Genomic DNA, 16,407 nt, shown 5'->3' with positions numbered 1-16,407 from the left:
TGGTGGAGAAAGCTCATCTCACAAGACATAGTCATAGTCTGAGTGTCACATGCCAGCTACAAATGTATATGTTGTGATTTTTTTTCTACAAGCCATAAGAATGTCCACATGGAATCTGTGCCCAGAACATTCCACAGAATTCTAACATGCGTCATTCACAAAGTACATTCACAATACTAACCCTTGTAGGCCACATACACACTAATATGTTTTCGTTTGAAAATGTGTTCATTTCACTACATTTACGGCTATCATTCCCACTAGAACACAGTTTTCCTCTGAGAACAGTGTACTAAAAATGCACTTCGTTACTGCATACTTTGTAAAACGATGCTGTTTTCAAACGAAAACGGATTTGTGTGGATGTTGTTACGACCACCTGGCTCAAGGCGATGTAACATAAAATAGGAGGCCACATGTGGAATACATTTTAACAAACAAGCATTTATTAAAGAGTAAATAAAAATAACAAGACAAAACAAATATATAACGAGACACAGCTTGCTTGTTTCCAATCTCTCCATCTCCCAAAGTCTCTCTCACTTTCATCCACAGCTCAATCACAGGTAACACTCCAGACCTGTTCTCAGCTCTCGCTCTGTAATTGGAGAACAATGTGCAGGGCCATCTGGTGGACAGAACAGAAAAACACTCCCTGGGCCGTAACAATGTGTTCTCAAATCTTGTTGACTTTCACTCATTCAAATTCACAATTTCCTCTTCTCTGCTGCCTTCTGCTTAGTGTCAGATAAGCTCACTGCATTGTTTTTCTATAAACAAAATTTGAATGGGTGAAGGAGAAGATTTTCAGTGAATTAAGACTTAAATTACTGTCTGTTCCTCACATTTATACCCTTTTTTTCCACAATTTGGAATGCCCAATTCCCACTACGTAGTAGGTCCTTGTGGTAGCGTGGTTATTCACCTCAATCCGGTTACTGGAGTACAAGTCTCAGTTGCTTCCGCTTCTTAGACAGTCTATCTGCGCATCTTATCATGTGGCTTGTTGTGCACGACACCGCGGAGATTCACAGCACGTGGAGGCTCATCCTACTCTCCGCGATCCACGCACAACTTACCACATTGATAACCCCCACTGGCATCATTAGATGTAAAAATTTGCGCATGGCTGATATGGACAACTTTTATTGTGCTTTTATGGATTTGGAGCTTTTGCAGTCACAATTACAATCATCCTTCAAGCTTGTGCTTCACAGATGTTTTTATATATTTAAGTTTCAGTTTTAGTAATTATAGTTTAGGAATTAACAGAACAATTAAGTGTTATTTAAATGTAAAAAACAAATGCTATTTGAACTATTGGTGTACTTTAATGTGCTTATCTATGTTTAGTATAGTGAAATTGTTTCCTATTATGAAATATGAATTAAAATGATTTAATATCTTGAGAGAAAAAAGGTTGACAACAACTGAGGTTAAAGATATAATATAATTACACATGATATAATTATGAGACAATTCAGTTAAGTTGGCCAGCAGCTGCAGTGAGCATCAAAAATTTGCACGGTGAAGTCAGTATTATTTTCACAAAGTGTAATAGTAAAATTTGTATTTAAATGCATAAATATGTTCACATTTAGCAGCAAAATAAATTAACAGCACACATTATGATGACTATTGCTGCTGGATGATTAGAATTTTACATTAGACGCTACAAATGTCCCACCTTTACTGAAACGGAAACTATGCAAATATCAAGCAAGTACTAAAGAATTTGCAAATACTAAATACCAAGCAAATATGTCATCCCAACCAAAAGGAATGTTTAGATTGGTTGTTCAGCTGAGTCAGACTGTATATCTTTCCCGTGCCTTCAGGTCAGCACTGGCCACATTTAAAGTTTAGAGCACATTGAAATTATAGTAATAAAAAAATAAACAAACCACTGAACGGTGCTGCGGCATTGCGACTCAGTAGATTGAAAAGTTATGGGGCAAAAGTCTTCTCAATGTTCTTGGCAGTAGACTACTTAATTCAAATGAATTGTTTTTGTAACACAAAGTATACAAAAATAACAGAACATTGTAAGCCTAGTGACAAAAAGTTTTTTTAAAGAGTCTAATTTTCGGTTATTCAGCGAAACAGTAAAAACTGAAAGAGCATGTGTAGTTTTCATTGAATTTTTTAAATAACACTCAATAACAAATTATTCATCAGAATATGCTTGACATGAAGCTGAAAGAAAATGCAGTTAATGTTTTTAATGTAAACAAAAAAACCGCCTAGGTTACGTATGTAACCTCCGTTCCCTGATGGAGGGAACTAGACGTTGTGTCGAAGAAGCAACACTAGGCGCTCAAGAGAGACCCCTAGTGTCGCTTCTTCGACACAACGTCGAAGTGAGCGACAGACGGGGAACTTGAAACATAATGACTATTATTATTATTATTATTATTGTATCAGATAATGAGAGGGTGCACAACCGTGTTGATAATTAGTAAAACAGCACTACTGCAAGTGTAATATTGCTTTTATACAACAGTTCTACGTTAATATTGGTAACTTGTGTTTTAGACCCAATTTGTTAGATTTTATATTCTATGCAGCCACCAAAAATAGTTCCAAAAGAAGCCAAAGCATGGAAATTTGCGAGTTCCAGAGCAATGTACAGACAAGCGGAGTGATACAGTGAAACAGTGAGGTGTCAGTGCCGTTATATGAAATATCAGCACTCCTGGAACACTGCTTGTCCAATCAGATTAAAGAACCAGAACTAACTGTTGTATAATTGTATTATGAAAGTGTTTTGAACACATTTCTTTCAGCTACCATTAAGATCCTTAAAATCCATTCTACAGAATTCAGCATGAAATTCCCACAATCAATGCAGAACATGTGAAAGTGCTCATTACATGTTAATCACCAATTCAAAGGAGAGTCATTCATATATCTTCAGCAACCTGTACTGTTTCCTGCAGGAAACTAATAGCTAATATAGTCCTTGAACTAAAAGCAAGAGCAAGAGTGGATAGGTTCACTCCTCAGAAGCAGATGTGTATTCAGGGCTTTATTCCTCATCTCGGGACATCTGTAGACCAAATGGCTAATAAACAAACATTTCATTGTGAGTTTAAATAATGTTAATTGAAAACAAGAATTGGCTTTGTAAATTGTATTGCTCACTGGTGAATCTTCAGTCTGTGCATGTGAAAAGTCACTTTAGAAAAACATTGGTTCATTATTGTCATTCTTTATAGTAATTGTTATTATATTTTGCAAAGATGCCAGACAAAGGCCATTTTGCTCTGTATTTTTATTTAATTTTTTTTGTGTGTATGTGATTATCTGTGTGTTTTTAGATCGGACAGTTTTTCGGAATGATCGACCCCGACATAATGAGAAATTTGCTGAACGAATCCCTGTTCTCCGTCAACAAAACCTACGACTATCAGGCCCTTTGTGAGCCCACCAGAGAAACTAAAGCTGCCGCTGGCCTCAGATCAGTCTATGTGGTGAGTTTCATTATCAGCAATTTAATCACAATACTTTATCATTAAAAAAAGAAAAATACTCTAACCGGTTATTTTTAATTTAAAGCAAATGTGGCATGCTGTCCATTACCATAGAAAATAATTCACCCCTCAGTTGTTAAAAACAAACAAAAAAGCTGTTAATGCTTGTAAAAGTTCAATTTAAGCCTGTTGTCGAGTCTTTAAAGACCTCATGAAATTGCTTGTTTTCTTTTCTGTGTTGACTTATTTCCTATTGAAACAGGAAGTTGGGGCGGGACACATTGAAGGGCTTTTTGTCTTTTTTGAAAAAGACAGTAGGCTTCTTGGTTCTTGCCATTGCTATTCATAAGAAAGTAGTGTTTGGGGAAAAGACACTCTCATGCAAATTTTGGTCCATTTTCAAAGAGAAAGGCTGTAATTTTCACATGCATGTGTCTTTTAAAAGTTCATTTTGTCAAACTGTAGTTATACACTTGCATATAGATGGATAGACATGGATTAAAAGACTTAAAACTCAAACATTACCACACAGTGTTTTTTGGCCAAGTTTTCACCTGTAAATAAAAATGAGCTTATGTAGCACACTTCCCTCGCATTGTAAAGATAAGTCAAGCAGAAAGAGAGAATGTTGTGGTGAACTTGTGTTATTGTTCTGTAACAAACTAATAAGTTACCCTCACGATACTCTCTCTGATCTGTTACTTCAAGGTTACTTCCCTGTCTAACATTATGACTAAATCCCTCAAAACACATAGAGTCAAGCATGAATCATCAGAAAGAGACACTTCCTCTCACATGCTAATCAAAGCAGCTTGTCCAGCAGCTAATTGTCCCCTGAGGTCTCTCTGCTAGCCCTGTTTGTAGATTTAGGCTTACATCTGGTGAGCTTTCACCTAATATCTCCCGTATTGTTTGGCACTGTATTTTTTTGTTGGGCTGGTTTGTTAAAAGGGCCTCTGGTGCTTCTCTGCTCCAGATATGTAACTTGCAAAGTTAGAGAAGAATGTTTGAGAGAATGAGTTGAACACTTTCACTCATTTCCAGCGACATGTAATATAGCTTTTCAATGGCTAATACGATAACTAGAGAGTGAGGTGGCTGATGGGCAATATAATGTTTGTGTCGGATAATCTAGGCAAATACAATTTAATGGAGGCATTTGAGATATACACTAGTATGCCAAAATGTAAAACATTTTTAACACAATATTTTTGATTTTAAATATATATAAGAAATTGTGCATTATCGATTGACAAGACTATTGGTAGATTTTGGAACTGACAGCAGCAATACTTCTGCTATTGAGTCTAGCGGGCATGGTAATCGGTGAATGCCAATAATAACAAAATAGCCAAATAAAGGCTTGGCCGATATATCGATCTATCACTTAACACAATTACAGTCAGTCAGAATATATTTGATGTTTATTATGGAGTAGGATTTTGGACCAATGAGACCAAAAGTACAAGATTTAATAGGACAAGATATCTTTGTTGTTGTTCTTCTTGGAGGTTTAACAAAATGTCGTTTATCCCTTTTAGCCCACAATAGCTGACATCCTGAACGTTGGTTGGTGGGCTTCAGCTGCTGCCTGGTGAGTGAAGAACTGATCTTCAAACTATGTAGGATTGAATTGGGCTAAAAGCCCATATTAAACACATACTGTAATTTTTCTGAAGTTGAGGGAATAGTTTTGTTATGTAGAATGTACTAAGTGGGCTGAAATGTGCATGAAATTATGCACCCTTTTCTAAAGTGGTTATTTTGAATAAACAATTTGTTACTCAAAAAAGCGTCTTGCTGTCTCAAAAGTATTTGCATAAGTTGATCAATTGTGCCCTATAACTATTGCCCCGGCATCTACATTATATCACTATAACTCCATGGAGACCTTGTGAGGGAGCCTTTTACCCCAGATATGGCAACACACTAGTAAAGGGCAGAACTTTGGCAGTTGGCAGTGTTATGACACACACAATGTTGCTTCCTTAATATTCAATAAGAAAACATGTATTTCTTGAATCTTGATACACTTTGTGACAGACCACAAACCTTAAGGTGTGCCTTTAGTCTGTTTAGCATGTTGCTGTACTCTTTGTTAATAGTCAATCTATGGTGTGATCTGTGAAATATCCATCTTTTTTGTTTTTATATATTCAGGTCAATATTGCAGCAGTTGTTTGTCAGCATCACATTTCCTAATTTCCTCGAGGCAGGTAAGATCCCAACATTAGTAATCAAACAAACATTAAGCTATTGCTGTGTGAATGACATTTATTTGTCTTATCGCTTGGCACACTGTCAAAATGAGTGCTAATGTTGAAATCATATGTGAAGCGTGACCACATATTCATTGGTCTCTTTCAAGAAGTCAGAAATAATAAATGTGATGGGAACAATGTGTGATTGTTGGCTACTTTCTGTATATTTTGGGAAGTTGTGATTTTGTATTTTTTTTATTATTGTTTTGGTTTATTGTTACATTGACTGTGCCAATAATTTAATTGTACTAGGCATTGAATCAAATATACTAAGTCAATTAAGCACTGAAAGAATTATAACTCTTGATAATGTGGTTTATATGGTTTATTCTGAACATGCAACATGGAATCGGGATTGTGTTTGTGTTTTGCACACAGCTGACCTAGACGACGATCTGTCCGAAATGCCATCTAAGGAGAGTTGCATTACAGAGCAGACTCAGTATTTCTTTGAAAACAACGAGACAAGCTTTAAAGGGACTGTTGAATGTCTGAACTGCTCCAGGTACAGCACATATTGAAACATGGGACAGTTTCAAGAGAAATAAATACATGAATTGTTGTAAATACTAGAGGTCAACCGATAGTGAATTTTACTGATACTGATAACTAAGGCACAGATGGAAAAGGCTAAAAACGGATTAATCGGCCGATAGTCATTAAAATGTATTTATAGAATGTAATTTTTTTTTTTAGTTGTTCCTTTCTGTGACGGCCACAGACCTAGAGGCTACAAGAGTGAATGAATAAAATCATATATGAATTTTATTGTGCACCCAATAATAACCAGAAAAAAAAAACTATTAAATGATTTGGTGCATAACCCAGGACTTTTAACTATTAACAAGCCCGGAATACACCTGGAATACATGATGTCTGTGCTTTCAGCTTAAACACATCCTTTAAGGGAAACAAAATATGCACTCTTACAATCATCTACTACGTATTACAATAGAAACACATTAATGACGGGGCACTTTTCCATTTTCAGTATACATGGCATTTTGGCAATATACATGGCATTTTTCTTGGCATTCCCTTTGCTTGAATTAAGAACACTTGATTATTTAATTTAACAAAATATATATTGAAGTGCGCATAAAAAATATAGATGAATGTTGTCAATAATGATAGATTTAGATAAAGCGATTGTCAGTGACTGTTTTTATTGAATCTCTAGAGACCATAGAACCAATCTGTTCTAACTGTGGAATTCAACCGAACACAAAGGAATACAAAATATATCAGCAATTATCAGCATTGCCGATCACCAAAATAGTTTGCTGATATTTCCAAAAAGTAACTACCGTCACAGATTAATCTGTAAAACCGATAAATCGGTCGACCTCTACTAAATACACCAGTTGTATCAAAAGTTAATGGTTTCTACTAAGAGGTCTGTGTATTTTTGTGTGTCTTTCAGACAGTTCATAGCTGAAAAGCTTCAGAAAACTAATCTGGTGCTTATAGTTGCTGACGCACATAAGAGCTGCCAAATGTGTGAAGAGCCACCATTCTCCCAGGAAGAGAAGCCTTGTATCCTTTAGATAAATACAAACACACTTAATGTTTAGTACTGGGATATACAGTGATGATAAAACAGTGCCACTCTCACTGTTGGGAAGGACCCATCTAAAAGTAGTTTTTCCAGCAACAAACTATTTGTGACGCTAGACTCTCTCCATATCAAATGCCAGTTCAATTTAGTGAATCAGTTCATTCAAATGGTTTAATTCTTTTTGGGTCATGATTTAGATATTTAGTTAAATACTGCTGTTTATCACCATAGTTTTATTAATAAAATTGCTATATATAATTTAAGTAACGCACTAATTTTATAATGAAAAACAGGCTACAATGACCCTTGAATAGTTTTAGTTTAGTTAGCTAGTTTTTGTCAGTAACTTGTAGTGTAGCTAACTTCTTTTTTCAGTATGGTAGCTTAACAGTAGCTTAACAAAATCATCTTCAACTGTTTCCTGAAACTGAAGGGTGGTGCGTTTTCATGTGATTGAGTAAAGAGATGCTCTTGATCAGTTTTCCTGAACTTGAGTGTACAGCTCAAGGTCCAGATCCCTGTAAAATAGCCCAGAACCCACGGTACCGGAAAGGTCCAACAGAGTGCTTTGACAACAACGCAAGTGTAAGTGACCCAAACGCTTTCAATCTTGGACGTCCTACAACAGATGCTGCACAAGCATTTTCAGGGATTAGCATGATGTGCCTGGATCTCATGTTCTGCTATTCTTCTAAAATTGCTTTTTGTCTGCTCTCATTTCAACCACTAACTGAAATCTACCACACTGAGACACAGCACAAGTATTTGTGATGCTTTCCAGTCGTGATCAATGTTAAAATAAACCCTTTTAGTTGATATTTATCTCTGTGTGATGGATGTAGGAGAGCTCGGCCTTGTTTGACATGTTCTAATTTTACACAAACATATCTCTGTCTACACACACGTTGACTGCATGGTCAGAAGTATGTGGAAACCCCAACACCACACCCATATGTGCTTGCTGAGCAATTCATTTGAAAACTATTAGCATTAATTATGAGTCATTGAATGCTGTAGCATTATTCATCTCTACTAGAATTAAGGCCTAGCCAAAGCCTATTAATTGAATGGGGATGCCAACATACTTTTGGCCATGTAATATACTTTCGTCTGTTTCAATACTCTCTTTTCTGGATTTCCTCTTCAACTTATTAACGCACTTCTTCACGTTTGACTTTAACCTCTGACTGCCGACTGTCAAACATTTTTCTGCATGACTCTTCCCCTCTCTCTCTCTCCCTCTCTCTCTCTCTCTCTCTCCCTCCCCTTCATCTCTCTCTCTTGCTCTCCTGCTGTGTATGTGGCTGTATAATGTATGTTAGGATGAGGCCATGTGTAGAAGAAATGCAGGCTCTCCAGTGCTCTCCTCTCTGCTCATGTTACTGCTGCCAGTGTTCATGTGCTGTCTCGGGTCAGTCCATCTCTATCCACTCTTTCTCTCTCTTTTCTTTTCTCCATTTATGTTTTCTGTCTCTTTCTTTCTTGCATATTAAAGAAGTAGTTCAACCGAAAATGGAAATTCTGTTGTAATTTATCATGTTGTTCCAATCTGATAACTGACAGAATATTCATATTTGTGTGAACTTTTTGTTGAAGTGTAGTTTTTAACTTCGTCTCGTTCTTGGCTCACTCATTTTTCGATTTCTTATTTCTTTCTCTCTAATGCAGATTAATCTCTCTGTCTTTTTATCTACTTCTCATGTGTTTAATTTAGCATGGTTCAAGCTAATAAGCTTAGCAGAGTGCTTCTTAAACTGCTCATGTAATTCTTGTGCTTAACTAAATCTACTGCTCAACTCTTCGCTCTATGTAATATGTGTCCATTTAGGTATTCAAGATATTTCGTAATAATACTGATTTCAGTAACCCCCCTCCTTTTATTCAAATCAAAAATATTATTTAACATCTGAATCAACCACAAGACATTTGGTTACACCAACAAAGATTAGGTAGAAATAGCTCCTGATAGCATGTCTGTTGAAAATGTGTTTTATGGTGCGTTCACATCATGTCGAAATTATCGTAATCATGAGATGAGTAGTTCATGTCCGCAGATTCAGAAGTTGTTTGTTTCTATCGTAGCACCTGTTTTCAGCAGGGGGCATTAAGCAAAACTCCAGCTTTATAGACAATGCAAAGCTGTATAGACAACAAATCACACTCAGGCTTGCTTTACATCTGCGACAGCACAAGATGAGAACACATTCTTGCTTTGAAGCACAGATTGATGGAGCGTAATTCCAGGGGATGCAGGGATCTCAAGGTTTTTTAAAGTTTGAAAATACATTCAACTTGACACAGTGACCTAAAAACCCTATGTTTATGATGAAAAGCAACCAAATCAAGACTCCGTCCGTCTTACTCATGTGTACATTGTCATGTCTTTGGAAAAGCCTTTATAATAAATCTTTTCTCAGACAGATTGCCAAATTCAAATGCAAAAATGGTGAACCGTAGGCCAGTGATAGGCTTATCTTCAATAAAATCTATAAACATTACGTTGCCTTTTAAAGCCACTTTTTGTATTATTATATTTATAATAGATATTTATAATTATTTAGATATAACTTTTTAGAAATATTTAATCATTATATGTTGAATCATTGTTTTTTTGAGGGGATTTCTCAGCAAATGTTTATATATGCAATTAAAAAATGTAATCGATTGACTGCCCTAGTTTTTATATGACATCACAATGGTCAAGGGGAAGAAATCGGGGCTTTCGTAAAATTAGCTGTTGCTAGTTTGCATGTTATTTTTATGTACTTGAGCCATGTTCTCACTAATACGTTTCTGTTTGAAAAACAAAACCTCTTATCCACACTAGACTGCCGGTTTCCTCTACTGAAAATGGAGATTTTCGAAAACGCTCTCCATAACCTATAATTTGGAAAACTATGATGTCAGGAAACTGAAAACCTACAGTAGATTTCAAACTTAAATGGATCAGTGTGGACGTCTCTAAATCCATCATTTCGATGTGACTTGAATGCATCATTAGTTCCCCAGCTTACTCATTGGCTTTCTCTTTCTCTTCGGCATGGCAACAGGAACTTAAAGCGGATTGTGGTGGGGCGTCAGGTCTGACTCCGCCTGTCGTGTCCCTGACCATCCTTCAGCTGCTGCTGCTCTGGCTTCTGATTGGACGAGGACATTGTCTATCGTGACCTCATCACAGAGAGGCCACACCCCTTGACATGCCAAAATATCTACCACATCCAGCCGTGCATTTGAACGTTCATCCGATCTCCCACGCCACAACCCAGAAAATAGAGGTAGAGACTCTGACCCAGGAAGTAAAAACCAATGCCGTAATCACTTGCAGCCCTTGAGGTCCGAACGTGTCAGAGATGATAAATGACCAACGACCTTTGACATTTGACCTCTGAGGTCAGACTCTCTCCACATGGGTGGCAGGGTGGGCAGTGTTACCAGGGTGGGCAGAGCTTGACACTTTGTCATCATTTTGCCATGAGGGATGTATCTCCCATAATGATCCAGTCACAACACTGCCAACTGCCAAAGTTCTGCCCTTTACCAGTGTGTTGCCTTTTTTTAACATTTTTGTCGTGTTTAAAGCAGCTAATTTTTCAGTATTACAAACTGTTTATATGTGACTTTTACGGCCAGCTCACATTTGTCCTGCTGAGATATTTTAATGGAACCCTCTGGTTGGGTCAAAATCTTTTATTTTGGTCTGCAGCCCATTACTAAAAAAAAGACAAATGAGTGACTGACCCAATGGCAAAAGTCTCTTGTTTTTCCCAGTGGTTTCCACCTCTGTGCCTCGGGAATATCGTTTTCATTTCCCACCATTGTTTGAGTGATTAATCCCTCCCTTGATCATGCAGTGATTTAAATTTGTCCATAGTGCATTAAAACAAAATGTGCACTGCTGCCAAACGTTACCCTGTTTGTGTGGTCTCGCTGTACTTTGCACTTGATGCCAAGCAGGTCGTTTGGCTGAACAGCCCTTCCATATGTATTTAGAGCTTTTTAAATGACGGCCAATTCGCACAGACCTAAAAGCTTGGAAAGTTTTACTGGTTATGTAAGTCATGGCTGCATTCATGCAAAAAGAAAAGCCACTGTTGCATGTGTGTGTTTTGTTTTTGATGCATTACCTGTTTATTTATGAATATTTATAGGGAAAGTTCACTCAAAAGTGACAATCTTGTCATCAGTTACTTACTTCATGTTTAACTTGAATGATATTTATTCTTCTTTGTAACACAAAAGTAGAACACAGAATGTTAGTCTCAGTCACCATTCACCTTCATATCTTCTTCCCCCCCAAACAATAAAAGTGAATGCTGACTGAGACTAACATTCTGTGTTCTACTTTTGTGTCCTGCAGAAGACTGATTACATGCAGTTTTGGAACGACATGGGGGTGAGTGAATGATGACAGCATTTTCAGTTTTGAGTGACTATCCTTAAACTATCCCTTTAAGTTATTGAAACTAGAGGTTTGTGTTTTCTGCTGTATGTTTAATGTTGAATTTTCTGTGCTATATATAATATGTGTGTGGATATGAAGATACTAAAGGGTGACAGGTGTTTTTTAGAGTACAGTTCATGATATAGTTGCACTTTGCCTCATTTCACCAAATACCATCTGAAAACTTGAGAAGTGGAAAGAAAATCAGGTAAAGTTTACAGATATTTTGGGGACAAATTACGTTTTCTAAGAAATGTTGTCCCTGGTTGTGCTCTCTTTCGAGTTTATTTATTTGGCAGTCTCTAATGTGTCATTTTTCACTTTAATGTCACAGTAAGAAGCTTTGGCAGCATTTCTTTCCTGTCAGTGTGCCTTGATGTAGGTGGATCTACGTTAAAAAAAAAATGGGAGGGACTATTACAATGACCTGATGACAAATGCAAAGCAATGACAAAATCCAACAAAATGAAACTCCCTTCATCTGGATCTGTGTGTCTCAATTAATTTTGGGCCAAAATCCAAAATATATAGAACAATCAAAAGGGAGCTTGAGAAATTTGACAAGAATAATAGCCATTCTTAAAATTTGGGAAATATTTAAAACAGGGTTGTAACCGCCATAGACATTGTTTTTTTAGAAAGCATTACTAATAAAGCACTGTTCCCACTGACAGTTATTTGCAGGGACAAAGCAACCAGAAATCTTTTATTTTACTTTGACAGCTGGTGATTTAAAGAAATATTCCGGGTTCAATACAAGTTAAGCTCAATATTTGTGGAGTTATTCAACATTTGTGGAATAATGTTGATTACAAAAAAATTATTTTGTCTCGCCCCTCCTTTTCTTTAAAAAAGGAAAAAAATAGAGTTACAGTGAGGCACTTAAAATGGAAGTGAATGGGGCCAATATTTGGAGGGTTTAAAGGCAGAAATTTGAAGCTACATTACTTCTTTTGTTATAACTTGTGTATTATTTGAGCTGTTTTTTTAAGTAGTAATTTTAGGGTTTTAGGGTTTGTTGACATTGCATCATCATGGCAGCAAATTTGTAAAATTAGCTATAACTTTACAAAGAAAAGGTTATTAAGTTATGTTAACACAATAAAATCATGTTTTCATGAATATTGTGTACGTCTTGTGGTTATATTTTTGATAAAGTGAGTATTTTAAAATAAATAAATGTGCCCTCATTCACCTCCATTGTAAGTGCCTCAGTGGAACCCAGATTTTTTCTTTTTTTAAAAAAAAGGTTAAGGAGGGGCAAGTTCAAATACATTTAGGTTGAAATCAATATTACAGGAGTGGTGGTGGTGTAGTGGTCTAAGCACATAACTGGTAATCTGGTAATCAGAAGGACACTGGTTTGAACCCCACTTAACTCCAGGTTGCTCCAGGGGCATTGTCCCTGTAATAAGTGCTCTGTAAGTCGCTTTGGATAAAAGCATCTGCCAAATGCATAAATGTAAATGTAAATATTATGCCACAAATGCTGTCGAATGAGCTCAACTTGTATCGAACCCGGAATATTTCTTTTAAGGTGTCAAGAGTAAAAGAGGCGACCGTTGGTGTTAGCAATGCAACACAGTTGAACAGATCTCAACTTTATGTAAATGCACAATGATGCAATGGAGATGCGTTGTGCTCCTAAGTGGGGCTCAAGTGATCCACCACCTGAGACAATTGGATTCAAAAGTCGAGAAGAAACGCCTACTAGCAACCAACAAATCAGCAATTAAGAGGAAGACATAGCACTTTACAATAAGGTTCCATTTGCTACCATAAATTATTGCATTAGGTATGGTACAATGAACAATATTTTGAAGCTAAATTTACTAATCTTGATTAATGTTAATTGATAAAACACAATTGTTCTTTGTCCATTCATGTTGGTTCATATTAACTGATGTAGTTAAACTAATGGAACCTTAAAGTGTTACTTCAAAGCTTTACAGCACTGTCAGTATGAACGGCCCTTTAAATGGATGTTTTACTCTGGCAAAATGGAAAAGACAAGCAATTCAATAGGATGTATGAAAGTTATAATTATTTCCATTTTAGCCTTTAGTACTTGGTCATTATTGTTGCTGCCTGATGCTTAGCCAATGCTCAATAAATTCAATATTTATTGATAATGGAACTGATATGAAATATGCAAAGATCTATCATTACTCGTTATTAATGAACACCAAACCTTATTGCATACTTTTTTAGTTTATAATTGTACAAAACTAAGCTCAATCTGCATCTCTGTCAAACTGATTTTAATGCAGTGTTTATTATTTTCATTGTACTCTTTATTTTTTTTGTTAGTTAGTTTAGTTTAGAAAAAAACAGGAAATTAAAAGAGATGAAAACATATAACATCAAACCTGGGATGGAGGCTGGAATCCAGCAGGCAACGTGACTACTACTTCACGCATCATTTCCTCTCTTTACAGGAAACGGTTTTGTTAATGCACCTTGGAGATGAAAACATCCCAAGTTCCAGATCGTTAACCGGAAGGCAGATTAGTTACATCACTTAATTTATAGCAAATTTAATGTCATCTTGTTTATTCTAAGTACAGTTAAATGTACTGAAACAGATGTTTTCACTTCCTCCACCTGTTGTCTACCTTTTCCAAAGTGCCATAGAATTCAGTTTTTCTGCATATTTGTCTAAACAAAAACACTGGGAACTGTCACTTCCAAAAACGTATTTTTCTTAAGGGCTGTTCATAATGAACGCGTTAATGGATCCATCTGTGCTGTTTCTCGGTTGTTTTTGAATTGCTTGATTGTTTTTTCAGGTCTCGCTTGAACTTTTATCTATTTTAATTAAGCTTCTTATAAACCTTTCTAGAGGTACCTGCGTTCTGCTCTATATGTTGCGCTGCATCAAGCAGTTTTAAGCGCAATAAGTGTTTGCTCTGAGCGGCCCCTAAAACAGTATTCTTGTCATTTTCCAGGAAATATATCTAAACATTCTTAAAACAAAAAACTTAAGAAAATTTGTGTAAGCTATTAAGATTAAGACTCCATTGAGCTAAATAAAAATAAATTAAAAAAAGACTTATCCCATCTTGTATTAAGTGTGTTTGGATATTTCACTAGAATAGAAATACACTGATTACGATTTTTATTTATTTATTTATTTGGCTGTGTTTTGACCTATGAGGATCCTCAAAACTGGTGGATAAAAAATGCAAATGCAAATAGAAGCATTTTAACTTGTGGTCTCAGACTTTTGGACCCCACTAGATAATTAGAAAATACATGAGATACAAATACATTTTTATTTCTACTTCCAGCTCTTCAAGTTCAGATGCTGTCACGTGTCACCTCAGGAACTGAATATTCACAAATTGTGATTCAAAGTGTTTCATGATGCAGATGTTTCTTGCTCTCTCTATCTCTGTCATCTCTCTCCTTTTTCTCACTGAACTGTATGGGTTTTGATCTCTTGAAATCTCAGATAGCATGAAGTGTGTTTTAAGTGGTCAGTCATGTTCTTGCTGCCTCCGCTTGCCTCTTGGCTGACCGTCAATCTGCCTTAGTTAGGGTTTTAGAGGACTTATCTGTGAGGTTATTTTATTCCTTAATTGTACTTTGATGCTGTGGTTCTCAACTGGTTTTGCTTCAGGACTCAGATTTTACAATGGACATCAAGTGGCCAACACTGTACCAAATATAAACGTATTTGATGTAGTCTAGCTCATATATTCTTTTTACTTTTTAAATGAAAGTGTTTTTTCCCCATTTGTCTCCATTGATTTTTCAAGGTTTTCAAAGATGACGGCCCATGTTGTCCATGTTTACATCAGCCTAATTTATCAAAATTGCACCTAAGTGACTACATTTGCATCAAAATACTGTAAAGTTGAATTGGGCACACAGCTGTAGTTCAACAAGAAAATATATGGGAAGTGTTTTCTCATAATTTTTATTGATATTCTAACCATGGATGATTATATTGTTGGTTGCATTGCATTATTCACATTTAGCAGTTTTAACTTAACATTTGACCAAACTGCAGCTCTAATGGGTGTCTAGGTGGTGGTCATTGCCCTCCAATGATGAAATAAGCATTTTCCCACCATAAAGATCAAAATGACCCCCCACCCAACAAAAAAAGTAATCGCCTCTGCCAGTGACCCTTTTTTGGTTCAGGAAAGACCAGTTGAGAACTACTGCTTTAAAGCATAACTCTCTTGTGAATATTGATACGCCTGAATCCAACCGTGTGTAAATTTGTACAAAAGTGTTCTTTAAAACACAAATTTTAAAGAAAGCCTACTGTTTACCATCTTAAAATTGTCTCAATTCATGTCCAAGTGTATTCAGAATAAAAAAGGTTTCTCATTATTTCGAATGGTGCTGTTTTTTGCCTTGACTCATTGACCAGATTGCTGTTTTTCTTCTCTTTGGAAATCACTTCTACTTGTATTTGTCCTGGTGCCAAACATTTTTCCCCATGTATGTCAGAGGGAAGTTGGAGTCTGCAGTTTCTACTCTCTCCAGTGACATGTTTCTGTCATCAGAGAGGACTCGTGCCGAGCCAACCACAACACGGTGTGCGAATCACAGAAAGCCATCGATATTTTCACACGATGTTATCTAACTGCCATCGCTATTCTATTGCTCCATCGGCATACTCACTTGGCCTCTCTGCTTTCTCTCTCAGATATGACATAG

The 16,407-nt window shown here is 36.4% G+C and overlaps 1 protein-coding gene across 1 annotated transcript in view; it reads left to right on the top strand.

The window, feature by feature from the left end:
* Positions 1-16,071, top strand: part of LOC127639000 (voltage-dependent calcium channel subunit alpha-2/delta-1-like) — a 117,205-nt gene extending 101,134 nt beyond the window's left edge. Inside the window, exons 32-38 of the mRNA XM_052120797.1 lie at positions 3,321-3,473; positions 5,015-5,067; positions 5,634-5,689; positions 6,113-6,239; positions 7,158-7,270; positions 7,795-7,877; positions 10,343-16,071. Coding sequence (XP_051976757.1) covers positions 3,321-3,473; positions 5,015-5,067; positions 5,634-5,689; positions 6,113-6,239; positions 7,158-7,270; positions 7,795-7,877; positions 10,343-10,459 — 702 coding nt within the window. The 3' untranslated portion in view covers positions 10,460-16,071. The remainder of the gene's footprint in view (positions 1-3,320; positions 3,474-5,014; positions 5,068-5,633; positions 5,690-6,112; positions 6,240-7,157; positions 7,271-7,794; positions 7,878-10,342) is intronic.
* The last annotated feature ends 336 nt before the right edge of the window (positions 16,072-16,407 follow it).

This window comes from Xyrauchen texanus, chromosome 47 (genome assembly GCF_025860055.1).
Source record: "Xyrauchen texanus isolate HMW12.3.18 chromosome 47, RBS_HiC_50CHRs, whole genome shotgun sequence".
Lineage (NCBI taxonomy): Eukaryota > Metazoa > Chordata > Actinopteri > Cypriniformes > Catostomidae > Xyrauchen > Xyrauchen texanus.
Note: the sequence above shows the minus strand (reverse complement) of the source record. Positions and strands in the feature narration are given on the sequence as shown.